This window comes from Cinclus cinclus, chromosome 7 (assembly GCF_963662255.1).
Source record: "Cinclus cinclus chromosome 7, bCinCin1.1, whole genome shotgun sequence".
NCBI lineage: Eukaryota > Metazoa > Chordata > Aves > Passeriformes > Cinclidae > Cinclus > Cinclus cinclus.
In genome coordinates, this window is record NC_085052.1 from 5,014,609 (window position 1) to 5,031,396 (window position 16,788).

Consider the following 16,788-nt stretch of genomic DNA (forward strand, 5'->3'; position numbering starts at 1 on the left):
GCATAAATAGTACACTTGATTTCCTGCATTTAGCTCATAACTTTTATCTCAAGAGCCTTTTAATACCCCCTCACTTTCAAGAGACCTAAATTAATGTTTTCAGAAAATGTTATGACTGAGATTTCTGCCGTTTGATAAATCACTCAGCCACCTCCAAAGGAAGCTGCCTGGCATTTTAACTTCATCTTTCAATTTCAAGGGTTTTATTGAGATGTTTTTCTTTTGCTTATAGCAGAACTGTAGTCACTACTCCTGATTTCGATGAAATAATTCTAGATTGACTCAGAGTTATTTGCATTAGAAGAACATGATCTTGCATGAGTCAGGTCTATCCCTTTTGCTGCTCAAAGGGGATTTGAGTGTGCAAGGAGGATTTGGAGACTGATCACAACTAATTATTTTAGGGTGGAAGAGACCCACCCCAATTTATAAAGGTGAGTGCTCTGTAGGGAGTTTCAAAGTCCTCATGGACACAGAATATTTGGGTCTACTTCCAAGTAGCTCTAATATAGGTAGAACACTCTCCTGCATATTCTGATTTATTCTTACCATGGGCTGGAAGACCACACCATGTGCAGCAATGGCACCTTCAAGGAATCTCAATATTTGCCAGCATTGTAGTGAGATTTCTTCCTTAAAGATGGCCAGAAAGTGATGTGCCAACCTCCCCTGAGTTCACAGCCTTCATTTTCAAATCAAACTTGTTCTTTCTGACCCATTACACTCCAGAGAAGAGCTGTCACTACAGTTCACAGATGGAAATTGATCTTTAGATCTCTGGTGTGACTCAGAGCCCTTTTAACAGAAAAGGTCAGCAGAAGAACAGTGATCTTTACTTCAGACACAGCTGAAATCTACAGCATCACAACAAAGCCTTCTGCAGCCTGTGAAACCAAGCCTTTATCTTAACTTACAATTGTTTGCCTGAAAAGCTAAAGTTAAGCAAAAAGAAAGGACGAATTAGACTGAAAAGTAATTAAGCTCCTTCCCTACACAGATGAAAGCATATAATAACAAATATAAAGCATATAATGGACAGATATAACAACCAAGAAACAGCAGCAGCTGCTGGGAAAACTTGGAGCTAAGATCAGAGATTTTTTACACTTGCAGCTTGCTTTTTAAACTTCAGCTTTTTGCATATTTCCATTTTGTCTGAAAGTGTAAACTATAGCTCGAAACACAAAGAAAATAATTTTCTTCTTCACTTCTAAAGGGCCATTGCTTTCTCAAACATATCAAGACACCTTCATTCATCAAGGAGGTAATTTAAAAGCATATGACAAGTCACTGTTATTGTCCTCAGAGCCTCTAATTGCATTCTTCATTTCAGATTTCTGATTGAATTCTCTGATTTCTTCAGTGATATTCAACAGTAATCTCTACAAACCTCTTTCAGCAATATAATAAAAAGAAGAAAAACAAAAACACCCACACAAGAAATGAAAGCTCTTGCACAGCTCTATGTTAACATTCATTCTGTAAATACAAAATCGAGATGCTACCACAAAATCCTTTCTTCAAAACTCTACTTTTTCCTTGCAAAAAGCAATCTCTAGACTTAATAAAGGTTTGTATTAAAAAAAAACACAATGGCACAATTTAGCCAAAAGTCAACTTTTCAAAGTATTTTAAGTAACTAAATTGCAGCTACAAAAATAAAAATCACATGAGTGTTTTATCTATTTTGCTGCTGATACATCCATTTTATACAGGCTGTGTTAACTTTTAATTGATTTTATTCCCATAAATCTATCCAATCCAACATGAAATTGTAAGTTCAATTATCTCTGCGGCCACTATGTTAAAATGATTAATTTTTAGAGAGTTTGGCTTCCAGTCAGTTGATGGGATCTTTCTCTGAGGGATCAATAGCCAGCAGGAATCTCCTCAAGTCCAAGACTGGCAAATGCAAATTCCTGGACTGGGGGAAGAACATCCCAGCTCTGCTGGGTGGTAGCCAGTACAAGGTGAAGAGACAACTGGCACCAATTGAAGCACAGGAAATTGCATTGAAATATAGGAAACAGCGTTTTCACTGAAAGGGTGGTCAGGCATTGGACCAGGTTTCCCTAGGAGATAGGTTGTGGAATCTTCACATTAAATCAAAACTCAACTGGAAATTGTCCTCTGACCTTGCTTTCAGCTGTGTCTAGAGCTGCACAACTTCCAGAGGCACCTTTATCCTCAGAGTTCTGTGAATCCAACTATAAGTTGATATAAATCAGACTAACAAGTGATTATTCATTCTTTTTCACAGCAGACACATCAGTTTCAAGATGTCTGTGTGGGTATTGATGGCCAACATGGGTTCAATCTCCCCCTGACCACCAACACTCAGCAGCACAAGCTCCAAGGATGCTCAATTAACCTCTCACCAAGCCACTATTTTTGCTTCAGTAAAAAGGTATCAAAACCAGTTTCATGCAACTTCCTCTAATCTAATCCCTTAGCTGAAAAACACAGCTTCAATAGTTCTGGCCAACTCAGAAATAACACATTTAAAAATAGTCACTAAATAAAGCTGAAGCCAAAACTGGTAAATGCAATCTGCTTGCAAATGTTTTGAGCAGAATAAGAGCCCAAAGGCAGTTATATCATGAAGAATTAATCATTTCCTCTAAGAAAGTAAACAGGGTCAAGAATCTGGCATTACATTTGCAGAGGATTTTTGGTGTTTCTAAATAAATTGTGTTGTGTTACTATTATTTACCCATATTTGCTTGTCCAAGGACTCCATTACTACAATCACAGCGGCATATGGGACATCTCCCTGTCTAGGATTTCATTTTTTCTTTTATGCTAAAAAGCCCATTTTCCTGAACATCAATGGGAGCAGGCCTGTGATGCTGATTTGCTACCTACTGCTCTGATAAGCAACATATGAACATAAACAATGAAGATGTAACCATGAAGTTGTCCTGGTTTTGGCAATAAGTCATGACTCATTTATTTTCTATTTTAACATAAACACATACTCCTTTTGCAGCACTTTTTCTTGCTGTTGGTGGCCTGTCCTCCGGTGAAATCTGGGTCAAAGATTCAGTTAGAATGCAATGTATCTGGTATTTATTCCTCTGATTTAGAGCTCTGTATCCAAAACTTGGTATCACAAACTTGGAAATTATCTGGATTCATATTTTAAGCCGGAATTCATTTGAGATAGCAACTAGAAAAAGATGTGGACAAAACCCAACTCATAAAATTTGGTAGAGCCATTTTATATCTGTGCCATTACCAGGACATAAAGTGAAAAGAGAATTTGCCCCTTTATTTCCCCCCTCCTTACAGCCACTGGACTGGTGATGTGGCAAAATCACAGGTAATTTACTGCTCATGTTCTTCTGCTCTCCTTTGAGAACCCCTTAGAGGTCCCAGGGCACTGCAACAATTTTAGCTGCAACTCATGAACCCTAAATGCTTTCAGAAATGTGAGCTCTCATATGGAAAACATGCTCATTATTCCTGTCACCTTAATTAAACATGTTCTTGACATAAGGTCCTTTGCTTACAAGCAGAATCAGCCTTCGTTGTGCATGCAAAAACCCAGGCTGGACATGTTCCCTGAAAAAAAGTAGGTATATTCTCCAAACAAAGATATTTACGCAATTATAGGAATTATAACGAATTATAGCTAATTGCAATTTAAGACTAACGTAGGATCTAGAAAGCTGACATTCTCCTTCATGGCCCCATGGTAATAATGAGAATTCGAAATTCTGTCACCAAAATAAACTCAGACCTCCTTGCCCACACAGATACCAGACAATCAAATGCTCACCTCCTGTAGCCTGTATAAAGAGTGGCACATTGTGAAACCTTCCTTGAGTGGGCAAATGCAAAAAGCTACCCAAAGTAACAAAGAACTGTTAATTAAATGAACCTTACTGATTTCTTTTCCATTTTCCTGCCTGGAATTTCTCCACTGGATACAAACGTGGAATTACAAGCATTTATTTCCCATGCACATTGATTTGTAGAGAAATAACACTCCAGGATTCATAAGTTCCTATTTTGTTTGTGGAGAGATTCCTTCAGCCTGACACAAATGTCAAAATGACATGAGTCATGAGATGTAAAGGAAGAAATCAATTATAAAAGGCTGTCTATCCACCCATTAGTACAATGTATGCCTGCAAATTCAGTGATCTTTTCAGGTCCCACTTGTGCACGTGGCTTGTCCAATTAAATGTTCTGTGTTCACTCACCTTAGTTCTCCTCTTGCATGTGTTGCGTTCAGTTAAATTCTCTTTATCCATACATCACATTTTTCATCAACTGGTGTGCTGGGTAATCATTACCAGTAAAAGGTTTCCACTGGTTTCTGCACAATTGTTGCTGTTTGTTTCACTGAATGCATTCAACCATTCTGTCTCTACGTCCATCCATTTGGTTTTCTATTTCTGATCTGTCTCTTGCTGCTGCTGTTTCCATCTCGTTGCAAGGAGGGCAAAATACATCTGGAGAGGTGAGGCTGCCATGATGCCTCTCCAAGGCAGGCTGCCCAAAGGGTCTGTGCAAGAAAACCCTTCGGAAGGCACACAGGAAGGACACAGGCAGGAAAAAATGCTGCATTTATGATCTTCATTAACATCGCTGTTTTGATGAAGTATGGGAAGAGAGGCAGTGTGCTACCATCACAGGTGCTAGCTTTAATTCAGCTAAAATTGCCAACGCATTTTAAAACCATGGAAATACTAAATATGGAACGAACAAACATATATTTTGGAGTTATTCTGAGTGTCAGAATAGCAACATTGGTGCCACTCAGGAGCACCTCTGAACTAGTGGACACAGGCAGGAGTCTGGGCTCCCTACAGCCATTCCCTCACACAGGATTGGCAGTACACTGGAAAAGAAGGAAAATGGGTTCCAAACAATCCAAAAGATCCAGAAGTTCCCCTGGTCCAGTGGAGCATCCAGGTCACTCTTTGGCTTTATGAGACAGTCTATGCTTCACACATTTTTTCTTCTTTTTATGACATGCACTCCTTGGCCCAGGGAGGGGAAGAAAATCCGTGCTCCAAGAAAGGAGAACTCTCCTTCAGGGCACGAGTTGGCTCTGAGAGTGGTAGCAGATTGTTCACAACATTTTTATGGAGCAAGCAAGGTCAGGTCAGGCCATCTGGGAGTGCCAGTGCTGTCACTCTTGATACACATCCCTGCATTTTACACTCTCACAGCTCCCCATTTACAGCACCACAGACTTTCTTGTTAAGGGCCTGTCTTGCATGGATGAGGTTTTAGATTCTGGTATAACAAAGCTTGTGATTGACAGCTTTTTCTATCCTAGAAATGCCTTAAGAAAAGCTGTTTTGAAGATGAGAATGGCTCTTGACTGAAGCTTCTAACCCCTCTTTATGAGCTGCCTAGCAGCTTTTACTTTTGATTTATTTTCCTCATGGGTTCAGGTGCTGTAGGAAATACCAAACTGTAGTGGGCTACTTGTAACAATCATACCAAGAGAAGTACTATAGTTTATGTCAACTCTCATCCTCACCACTTCCATTTCTGCAGTCATGAAAATAGAAAAAAATAATCCCCCAAGCACGAACAGAAACAAACAAAAAACCATGGTTTTGGTGCTGCTTCATGAATTTCACAGCACACATTGAAGGGATGACAGAAATCTGAAGAGTGGAACTCCTTCACTTTACCTCGTAACAGTCTTGGGCTCGTAACAAAGGAAGGGAGAAAGGTGCCAAGAAAAAAATTTGGACTGAGATTATGGAAGGAAAGCTCATAAATACCTACACGTTAAGAGGACAGGAGGGAAAGCTTTCAAAACAGAGCTAAGAAAATGGAAAATTATAGCACAATTTGCAAACATTAATTATTATATCCCAAACATCCTCATTGCTTCATAGGTGTAAGAAAGCAGTATAATGCTGTGCTTCCCATAACAGATTTTTGGTTTCTACTCTTTACACTGCTGGGAATGAAGTAATATCAAGAAACTAAATTTGTGATTATAACTATAAACCGTTCTTGATAAAACTGACAATTTTGGTTATCGAAATAATTTTGCTGCAGAGAAGAAGGTTTAGCATTGTATGATTGTCAAATTAAATGTTTTTCCTCTCTATTATGAGACTAAAATATGTATGGATTTTTAAGGCTTGTCAGAGACTTAGATATTATAGCATCAGGCTTCAAAGAGCTAAAGAGTTCAAACAGCTGCAAAATTGCCTCACTCTAACACACACTTACCAAGTGATAAAAATTACTGAATATATAATATCTCTTCATTCTTATCACATTTAAATAAAAGGCTCTGTGGTGGGAAATACAGTCAACCCAGCCACACTCTAATCTTATGCCAGTGATGGAGAAAGCTGTGTTCATAATTTTGATCTAAATACTCTGGGACTTCATTCTGCTCCAATAAATTTGGTGTGAGCTGCAGCACCATAACTCAGCGCTCATACAACCAGTGCCAGGTAAAAGGAAAACCCAGGACTCCTTCTGTGGCTGCCCCACTGTCTTGGAACTAAAGCTTATAACACATCCACAAACATCTACTACTCTTATTTATTTCTATGACTCAAACAAGAAAGAAAGAGCAAAATCAGCTCACAGTTTCAGTCATCTCATCACCCAACCTGTTTCCAGTATATTCTTCTGCACAATTAGGCAATTTGAAGTTACCACTTTTGAAAAAAAATCCACAGAAGCGATTTACTGGTTCTCAATTGGCAGTTCTCAGAATAGCTGAAAGCAACAAACATTACTGGCCAAAAAACCCCAAAGAAGCTTACAGTAGTCAAGTTATTTACAGATGAAAAGAAGTTTTATCAGACACGACGTAGAACACACTAGAAATCACCTTCTTGAGAACCTTTAAAGGAACCTTTACAAATATCTAAGTTAGTAAAACTAATTAAATCAGACAGATGAATTCTCAAAAAGCCACCTAAACATCTGTCAGTGTACAGCACAAACTGGGGGGCATCTCATCAAATCATGAGACTTAGATTGAGGACTACCTCAAAGCCAAAAGAAGAGTGACTGTACTGTCCTACTTCGTACCCCACTGGAATATGCAAAATAAGTATTTACTACGTAGACAAAGGTCTGCACTGGGGAACAGATGCCCCTCAGAATCACAGTGCTCTGTCACCTTGAATAGGCTTCACTCTGCTGACAGTCCTGCTATGACTCTCAATGGTCTCAGGTGGTTCCCAAGATAAGGAAGGCTCACAATTTTATTTCCAGATGGATGTTTTTGACTTTCTGAAAGTCCAGCAAAAATCAGGTTCTTTTCCAGAAGAAAAAGAGCAACCCCAAACCACAGGAGGGAAAGCTTTTTACAAACGAGGCACTGTGTTTAAGTGAACTTACAGGAAGAGTGGATGCTTGGAAAGCTTTTTCTGCCTTCAGAGACCAGGTCTGGATCACCTGTGCAGTGCATTTCAGAGTTCATTACTCCATCTGGAAAGCAGCGGTAAAAGAAATCGGGACGCGGTCTACAAAAAACACCATGGATATTAAAAACACAAAAGCTGTAGTAACAAATAAACCTCAAAGTGATTATTACATTTACTGCTTATGACACACATGCAGGTTACTCTTGCCTAGAGTGATCAGTTTTGCACAAAGTGCAATGACTCCCAAATTTTTGCAGGTCTTGCCAAAACACCCAGCTCAGAACATCCTAAAAACAACCACCAAAACCTAAACCAGCCTTGATGCTGTCTCAGGGCATTGAGCAAACCTCTGAGTTTCTCATGACTCTGCTGTGAGCTGGGCCTGTAGGTCTGGCTGGTGTCATACTGTTCTGAGCTAAAAAAAAAACACGTGGAGAAGAAAAGTGAATGATCACAGATTCAGAGATTAGATGATGACAGCAAAATGCTTGGCTTGGAGTGCAGGAAAAATGAGCTTACTCCTGTCTAAAGAAGAGGGTGTGTTCATAATTATTTTAAAAGCACCCATCAAATATGAGTGCCAAGTGCCATTACTGTCAGGACATCAGCTCTGCAGCAGGGAGGGCTCCTCAGAAAACAAACACAAACATTGCTTCCTCATTGCTGTAAAACATCCCAACAACAAAAGCAGCACTGGGCTCTGTCAAATAGTGTATGAATTCAAGTCAAATGTGCATTTTTCAGCTGAAATCATTCAAAATTTTGATAAAGAGACCAAAAAAAGTACATAAAAAACCATATTTTCCAGGGAGCTCTGTTTGCTGGATTTTTCTGAGCACTTCATTCAAAATAATGCTTCCCTACCTAGACACAGGACATGCTTCTCACAAAATGGGTTACACAGCGACTCAGCTGAGCGCTATTTCATCAGACAAGGGGCACTGGCATCTGAACTCCCCCATGCTGCGACTCTTCCCTCCCGTGTTGCCAATTTAGTGACCTGATCTGGGCTCCCACCTCTCCTTCCCAGCCCCTGGCGTGTCTGGGTGTGCCAGCGAGTGGAACCAACAGCAGAGCCCGGGGCTGGGATGCCTGCCACAGTGGGATGTCACATAATGGGGTTGTACAACACCTGCACCAGGCCAAGGATGGCTCTGCAGGGGCCCCCTCTGACTCCTCGTGCCCTGGAATTGCAGCTCTCTGTTTATTGAGATTTGTTGTAGCTGCCAAACTGTCTCCATTTCACTCAACCCATCTTTTATAACATGACAGGACTTACCTTCCCACTATTAATTTAATAGTATTTGTGCAGACACCATTCAGAGCTAGAGCCAAGGAAACAGCTACAAAAGAGAATGAGCAAACAGAACAATAATAACCTAAGTACCAAGCAATAAACTGAAGCATTACAGCATTTGATTTACAGACTTAAACCTTTTCTGGACTGAAAACCGAATGATCTTTCTTTTTCAGGCTACTGTTTTTCTTGTTAGCCAGACTAAGGACAGACCTCAGAGCATCATAATGATCATGATTTACCTTGTTCTTATTTCCCTACACAAAGCCAGTTTTCCTACCATGCCATTTGTGCAGGCATAAGTCAACAAATGGGGAAAAAATTAGAGAATGAAGTACTGTGGGTTTGAAATTTTTGAGTTTTGTAATTTAACATATTAAACTCTCATGCTCTTTATGTCAAGCAGAATTCCTGCATAGACCAAAACACAATATATATAGATAGATCTACACACATATGTATATATATGTATATATATATATGTGTGTGTGATGCAATTAAGCATTTCCAGGCTAAAGAATTGCCTTTTGGCTAAAACTACAATTGGTTGACTTTATTTCTCTTTTAAAAGGATTTGGATGTTTTGTTCAAATATTTCAGTGTTTTCCCCTTACGTTTGATCCCATGATTAACAATTTTTTTTTTCTAATGAAATTGGAGAACAAGAAGGAACTGTCATACTAGGCAAGACTTAATCACTTTTCTATTTGTGCTATGCCAAGTCCCTAGACTTTCCAAAGAACCTCCTCTCAAGCCTGTGGAGATCTTTGCCTTGATTTCACTGGCACTTGGATCCTGCACATACATTTTAGATTAAAATTGATTTAATTTTTCAGTCCACACCATAGCTCCCTGTTGCAAACCAAGAACCAATGAATTTTATTTCCCATCAGAAAAAAAAAAATCAGGCAAATGTCTGATTTCCAGCAGAACATTTACAGTAATATAACTTTGATTATGACAGCCATATGAGCTACTTTCTCCTTGGGCAGATGCTCCACTTCAGCAGCACTCACCCTGTCTCCATAAAACCTTTGCCTAAGGATATTACAGATCATAAAATTGTGTTATAGGATCTATTTTTTAAAGCTAAAAAAAAAGGGACCTTCATCAAAGCAAAAGTAAGGCTTTTCTCAGAATATAACAATAGCTGCTGGCAAAAATGAAAGGACAAGTCAATCCTAGTGTTAAAAAACTCTTCCTCTTTCAACACCTGTGTTCACAGGGACCACTCAATCCTGTGCTCTGTTTTGACCCTTCATTGTTTGGTCTCAGTTTTTTATGGAAATTGCATGTGGAAATTTTACATTAAATCAAATGCAGATGACCAGCAACGCCACAGCACTACACTCCCCTTCTTAAAAAAGTCACCTGCTTTTGTAGACAGGCAGTAAAATTCAGTGTTTTTGCTGAGTTTTGTCTTGATTGCTCCTTGTATACCTGACAGAGCTGTGCCTTCACTGTTGCACATTCCTTACAGTGGCAATCCAAGCATCAAGTGACAGTGTGAATGTAGGGTGGGAAAAAAATTCTATTTGTACTGCTGTTGTTTCCTCTAAGAAAGACTCATATTGCCCATGTAAAGTCATATAATCCAGTCAGTGAGAAATTCAGGCACTCCCAGGGGAAGGCTTAAGGGCACCTACGTTAACTCCTCCTTACTCCAAGGTGCACTGAAGCCCTTCTTTGTATTAATGGCTATCTGAGGGACAAAGAATTTTCAGATATGTTTAACCTTTTCTGTCCTCCATGCATCATGCTTAAAGAAATCCACCTTTGGGGGTACTCCTGATCATTCTTTATGAACATTCTGTGCCAGATCTCAGCAAATCAGAGGCCCAGCACATCTAATGAACCTTCACATCATCAGATACTGAATATTATTAGTGTACAGTGCACTTGAACAAAAATAAGCCACAAGAAGTTCCACACTTATGGCACAAACCGAACGGAACATCAAGGTTGGTGTTTCCTTAGTCTGGGTAGCAAGAGGAATACTGGGGAAGCTGGAATCTTTTCTCCTAGATGTTATAGACAGAATAACAACAGAAGGCAAAACAGCAGGAAAAAATAAACAATGTTTTTTGGGTGAAAGTTAATGATGGAGAAACTGAGCCTAAGCTCCTTTCCTTCTTAGACAACAGAAAGTGAGGCTCAGAACTGGCTGTGTGTGTTTTATGAATGAGGAGTTATTTCCCCTGAATGGACTTGTCAGTGAAGTATCACTCTAAGACATTTCAGAACTTACAACAAATGACTGGCAGCAGTCAAAACAAACCCAGGATCACTTCACACTTGTGTGAGAGCAACTGGGGAAGGAATAATCTATGGGAATGAAGCCTTGTCTAAAAAGTCTTCCAATTTACACAGTGCCATTTACATCCTGTCTAGCTAAGGCAAAGCTAAGTTTCGGTTTGGTTTTACTGCGTAAGGCACAATAAATTAAACTGTGAATTAGCCAGTAAAGCAGAATTTCAGAATTATGCATATTTCAAACATAAGGCCAACAAAATCATTTGCAGTTCTCAGTGCTTCAAGGAATCCCTTGCCAGTGAAAGTGCTTGAATCAATATTGGCTCCTGGCAATATCTATGTAAAAAGGATCTGAGCACATATCACTGTAAAATTTCAAGAGATAGGCACAGCCAGAATTAGCGGGAACAGCTTTAAACTTCCCCTCTCCATTGTCCTCTGCTCCAATTTTCTGTCTCCAACTGTAATTAGACCTCACCCATAGCACAGCCACTACTGCTCACAGTCCAGGATTAAGTGCACGGCTCATTCCATTGGCAGTTTAAGATGAAACAACAGCTTCTAATTAGAAAAGCTGAGCCCAGAGCAGGAGTTTTGCAATGGGTAACAGTAAATTCCAGGAGAAGATCAGAGAAAACAATGAGAGGAATAATTTCCTACACTAAACAGCTAAGTTGCACTGGACTTTCCAGTCAAAGCCTTAATTTAGATTAGCTGCAAGTGTAAATAAGAGGTAAGTAATGGATTGGGTGTGACAGAAAAATATACATCTGAACAGTCTCTCAGATGGACTTGTCTTTGCTGATCAAATTCCAGTCCTTGCTGGCTAGGTGGTGGAATTAGGGCACAGGATCTGTACAGGATCTGTACATCTAGAAACAAACCCAAGGCTTGTGTGCGACGCCTTGGAACTGCCCTGAAAGCTGCTATAACGGACTGTAATGGAGACAGCTTTTCTTCAGGGCTTGGACTGCACTTGGAATCAATCTCTGAGAGCTATCACACATTTTTCCACCTTGAAGCATGACATACATTACCTAGGAAAGCCTCTTTAATTTCAGTCTTGTCTGTTCGACGGATTATTTTCACCACAAAAATGACTGCTAGTGGCGTGAGGAATGAAATTGCCTGTGAGAGATAACAAATACCATGTGTGAGAGCATCAATTCCTCCTCAGTCCAACCGATTAATAATTAGCTGCAGCTAGCTCCATTTCAACTGAAAGGCTGAATGATCTTTATCAAACTCCTGACCTTAAGCAAAGCGAGATGATTTGTCTTTGCAACTACAGGGTGACGAGCACATTAATATTCCAATATAGCCCTCGGCTATAATTGATTTGTAATTGCCCAGAGCTGCATTTAAAATGTCAGTTTTTTCCAAAGAAAAAGTAGCAATCCATAACGTCCACAAAATTCATACACTGATCCGTAGAGATTTTGGACATTTTTTCCTCAGTGTGCATTGCAGAGGGAGGCAGCACACCCACCCAGGCTCAGTAAGACCCTCCTCTACACAACACACTGCAGCACCAACCTCCTGGCATTTAAAAATGCTCTTTATCTTACTTTTTGTTTTCTTTTCAAGTGTCATGCTTGAACGCATTGGGAAGATTGTGTCTTTCTGATTCCTTTGTTTACAAGCGTTCATAGGTGGAGCAAGCTGCTTTGTTTTGTTCAAATTCAGCAAAGCAGCACCTGAGCATTTACAGGTTTAGTCACTGGTTAAACAGAACCTTATCCTGTAATTGTCAGTGCTGGAGGACAGGAATCCTCCTACAAGGAACCTGAAATGGCATCTGTGCTTCAGTGAACACACTTTATTCTCTTAAAAAAAAAAAAAAAAAAAGTGAAAATTACTGGTTGAGGTTTGGGTTTGGTTGTTTTTGTTTTGTTTTTTTTTTTTTTAAACAAGGCAAAAATTAAGCTGTAAATGGTGCAAAGGGTACCAGGTCTTGAGAGAGATTATGCTTTCTTCTTAAATAGCCCCACTGACATAAAAAACCAGACCACACAAATATACTATGGCAAAAAACTCAATCTTCTTTTCATACCACAGATTCAGCCCAGTCCTCACTCTATGATTTCAGACAATCTGAGTAGGAAACAACACAAGAGTGCGCTGCATTTGTTATTTTGGCTGTGCTTCTTGTACCAGATTGTCCTCACCTGCATCTGCAAAATATTATCTAACTCACTGAACCCCACAGATTAAAACATAAGCTGGAGTCTGTTCCCCTTTTCTACATTTAGAAAGGAAAGCACCAAGTTTTGTGCAAAAAGATGTGTTATTTCCACTTAAAGTCTCCCTCTGTCTGAGATTCAAGTTTGGATGCCAGTGTCACATTACTGCTCCAGAAATATTCATTTCTCTCCATCCTCATCAACAGTTTAATTTCTGCTTTCAGAGACAGATCATGAAATTTAAAAAAAAAAGGTTAAAGCAAATCCTAGAATTTCTAGTTGCATTCTTAAAATAAGGATTGCCACCAGGAAAAACAACAAAAAGAAAGAAAAATATCTGCATTCCAGTGCTGAAAAACATGCAGAAATATAGCCAAGGCTGACAGGCTTATAGTGGTGGTTTAATGGAGTCAGAAATAATTTTGAACAAGCAGGAGCAGCAGAAATTATCAGCAAAGAATAGCATTCAGGTGGCAGTTTGTTCCAAACCACTTCCCCATCCATCTTCAGAAATCTGGTAAAGCTTCAGATTTCCTCATATTTTACAAGCATGTGAATTTTTGAGGGAGATGAACTATTCATGGTCGTGGTGCATTGCTGCTCCTTCCACAAAAGCATTAGCTGGAAGGTGCTTTTTATTCTGCAGTAAAATGCACACACAAAGAAAATTTGGCTTGTGACAGACTCTTTTTTATTTATTTTGCAAGAAAGTTTCTCTCTGGCTCATATCTAAAAGGGATTTGGCAACATTCTAATGAGCAGTTCTCTCCTCAGAGGCATCTCAGCTATGTTTCCTTTTCCAGCAGTGAAATACTCCAGCACTGCCAGGCTTCTGTGAAACAGGGACAAAATCCCTGTCATTTGTTATTCATCCTGGCAAGGCAGAGATGTGCTGAAGGAGCAGGGACTCCCACACATTCCCATTCCTCCAGGGGAAAGCTGGCAGTCACCTGCACTTTCCAAGGAATATCCATTGACAGAGAGACAGAACCAGGCTGTTCTCAGTTTTTGCTACCCATGCAGAAGTCAGCTTTGTCTAATTTGGATGTGCATTCACAACACTTCTCTTGAATTCAGGGCTCTCATAGCAAATTAGGTAATCCAGCAATTCATAAAGTCCTGGAGATTGCTCTCTGGTAAACCATAGCCGTATGTTTCAATATCAGAGCACAGAAGAGGCAACAAATTATATCCACAATGGAAGCTTGTGATCGATGCCAGTCAGATTCCTCTTTTAAATTCAAAAAATAAGAAAATAGAAATTACCTACGTTTCTTAATTTAAGAAGCTGCTCACTGTTTAAAATCTGAGCCAGAAAGAGAACACAGGCCATCCAAATGTTACTGACACAAAGTTGCCTCAAAGTTCCACCCAACACAAACTTTGGGGCTATGGGAACAGAGGAATATATTATAATTAAAACCCAGAATTGTGCTTCCCAGTGCCTGTGGCCTAAGGAACAAAAGGATGGACTAATGATTATCCTAACTGGTTTCAAAAACAGTTTCACTTCTGCAGCAAAACCCTGTGCAATGATTTACTCTTGGTTCTTGAACTCCTTAGTTTTAAACAGATCAGAGAAACCATGCAGCAAAGTAATGCTGAGCACAAGGAAAACTCACTAATAATTAAACTCAATCTTGCCCAGCACAACAATTTAAAGTTTGGCTTGGGGGGTTATTATCTTTGTTTGTTGTTTGATTTTTGGGTTTTTTACACAGCTGTCTTCCATTTCAGGAAAAACAGACATATTTTCATCCATCCAGGATGAAAAAGTCCAAAACAGAGCTGCTTCTTCATGCAATATAACCAAAATATTTCTTGTTTATAAAGGCAAATTTAAAAATCAGGGCTTCAGCCTCTCTCTTGGAGGGCTGGGATATAATGGTCACCTCCTATGCAGGAGGAACCTTTAAGTTGTTCTTTAATGAAAAAATTTTTATGACTAAAGGATGAAGCATTTATAAAAAATATGAATAGAAATTATATAGCTGATTTGCATTTAATCTGCATGAATTCAAGTCTGAAAGGTAAAACCCTGGCCTCACTGAGGACTCAGGAAAAGACAACTTTGAGGCAGCTGTTGGAAAGACTGGACTACTACTTTTACAGCCTGAACTATATAATTTCAGAATTTCAGCATTTCTGAGGTGTTCTGTCTTACTGCACTCTCTGTGTAGAGGTTATTATGATCGTTAATCATTGCTAGTGAAGGTTGTCAAAATGAGGAAGTTTGATAACCAAATTCAGCCATCCAGTCTCCATGTGCTGAGCAGGGAAGAGCAGAAGAGCAGTGACAGCAGGGCAGCTCTGTGATATATTTAGTGTTGGCAGAAGCTAATACAAAGGTTTTGCCTTTAGAGGGAAAAAAAATAAAATATTCAGAGTCCAGTATCTCAGTGCCTAACATGGCTAAAACAAATTGGATTTCAAAACTTAAGCACTTAACCTTGTAAGAGCATGGCAAGGTTTTGTCAGGTCACCCAAGCAGCTAATTAAAAAAAGCTTCTCTACTCATTTCTCTACATCCCTCCTCTCAGCTAACACTGCTTTCAATCCCAAACTGAAAAATCAACACTCATAAATTCAGTCATGAGATAACGCTGCTTTGTAAAGACTTCCCATAATTTGCTACATTTTGGACAACACTGGTTTGGAAAGGGATTGCCTTTAGGATTAAAGGGACATCCTCTACTTGTGAAATATTTCCTACTGCTTATCAAATGAAAATTTACTCAGTTTAGAGCCATCAAATGACCCCTGGGCCCTTAGTACTTACAAACATGAGCCGTGTAGGGATGTTGTCTGATTGCACCAAAGGATTTTTGTACAGCCAGATCTCCTCTGGCTGGATCACTCGCTGGAATGGATCCAAAAATTCTGTAAAACTGAAAAACACAATGAAAGATACAAATTTTCCCTATTTTAAGTGATGACCAAAAACCCCCAGAAGAGTTCTGCTCATTTAGAACTTCCCCCAAATTTGACAACATGCATGAATTATCCCTATCAATAATTATTACATTGCGATCCTACCTCACTGCATTTTAGCAATAGAAACTTTATTTATAAATGCACCCTTCTGGATTTTAAAAGTCTGCACTTTTGAAGCTGTTCTACAACTTTATAAAAGTTCCATAAACACTACTCTGGAAATTTTTTTTCTTTTGTGGGAAAAGTGTGCAAATATCACTGTGAGATTAGATAAATCATGTAGTCATTTATTATCAATTTCCAATCATGTAATTCAGTCTTTTACCCTGAAGAAATTATATAACAAATGCAAAATATAAAATGTCTTTCAAATGTCAAGATTCAGACTTTGAAGCATAACAGTTGCATTTGCAGAATCACAAAGCAAAAGAAAGACTCGGTCCAGAAAATTTCTTCTACTGAGAGAAAAGAGAGAATATCTTTAGAGAATATCTTTAGAGAATATCTCCAAAAAAGATTTACTCTTAAAACAGGATGGGCTGTCAAGCTTAAGAAGAATCTAAGTCTACCAGAAATGTCTCATTCTACCAAAGCAGTTTTAATTTCATTATTATGTCTATTAGCCCTCTTACAAAGAAACAAAAAATCCACAAAACACAAATAAAAAAGAAAAAAAAAATCCACCGAAACAAACACACTTAAAAGCCTCATTGTTCTGTAATGATGTTATTTTGCAATTAAGAGCATCAAAATA

The 16,788-nt window shown here is 39.0% G+C and overlaps 1 protein-coding gene across 1 annotated transcript in view; it reads right to left on the bottom strand.

Moving 5' to 3' along the window:
* Positions 1-16,093, bottom strand: part of PLPP4 (phospholipid phosphatase 4) — a 28,924-nt gene extending 12,831 nt beyond the window's left edge. The window contains 5 exon segments of the mRNA XM_062496611.1: positions 7,342-7,466; positions 8,647-8,710; positions 11,955-12,045; positions 15,880-16,015; positions 16,017-16,093. Of these exon segments, the coding sequence (XP_062352595.1) occupies positions 7,342-7,466; positions 8,647-8,710; positions 11,955-12,045; positions 15,880-16,015; positions 16,017-16,093 (493 nt within the window).
* Between the last annotated feature and the right edge of the window lie 695 nt (positions 16,094-16,788).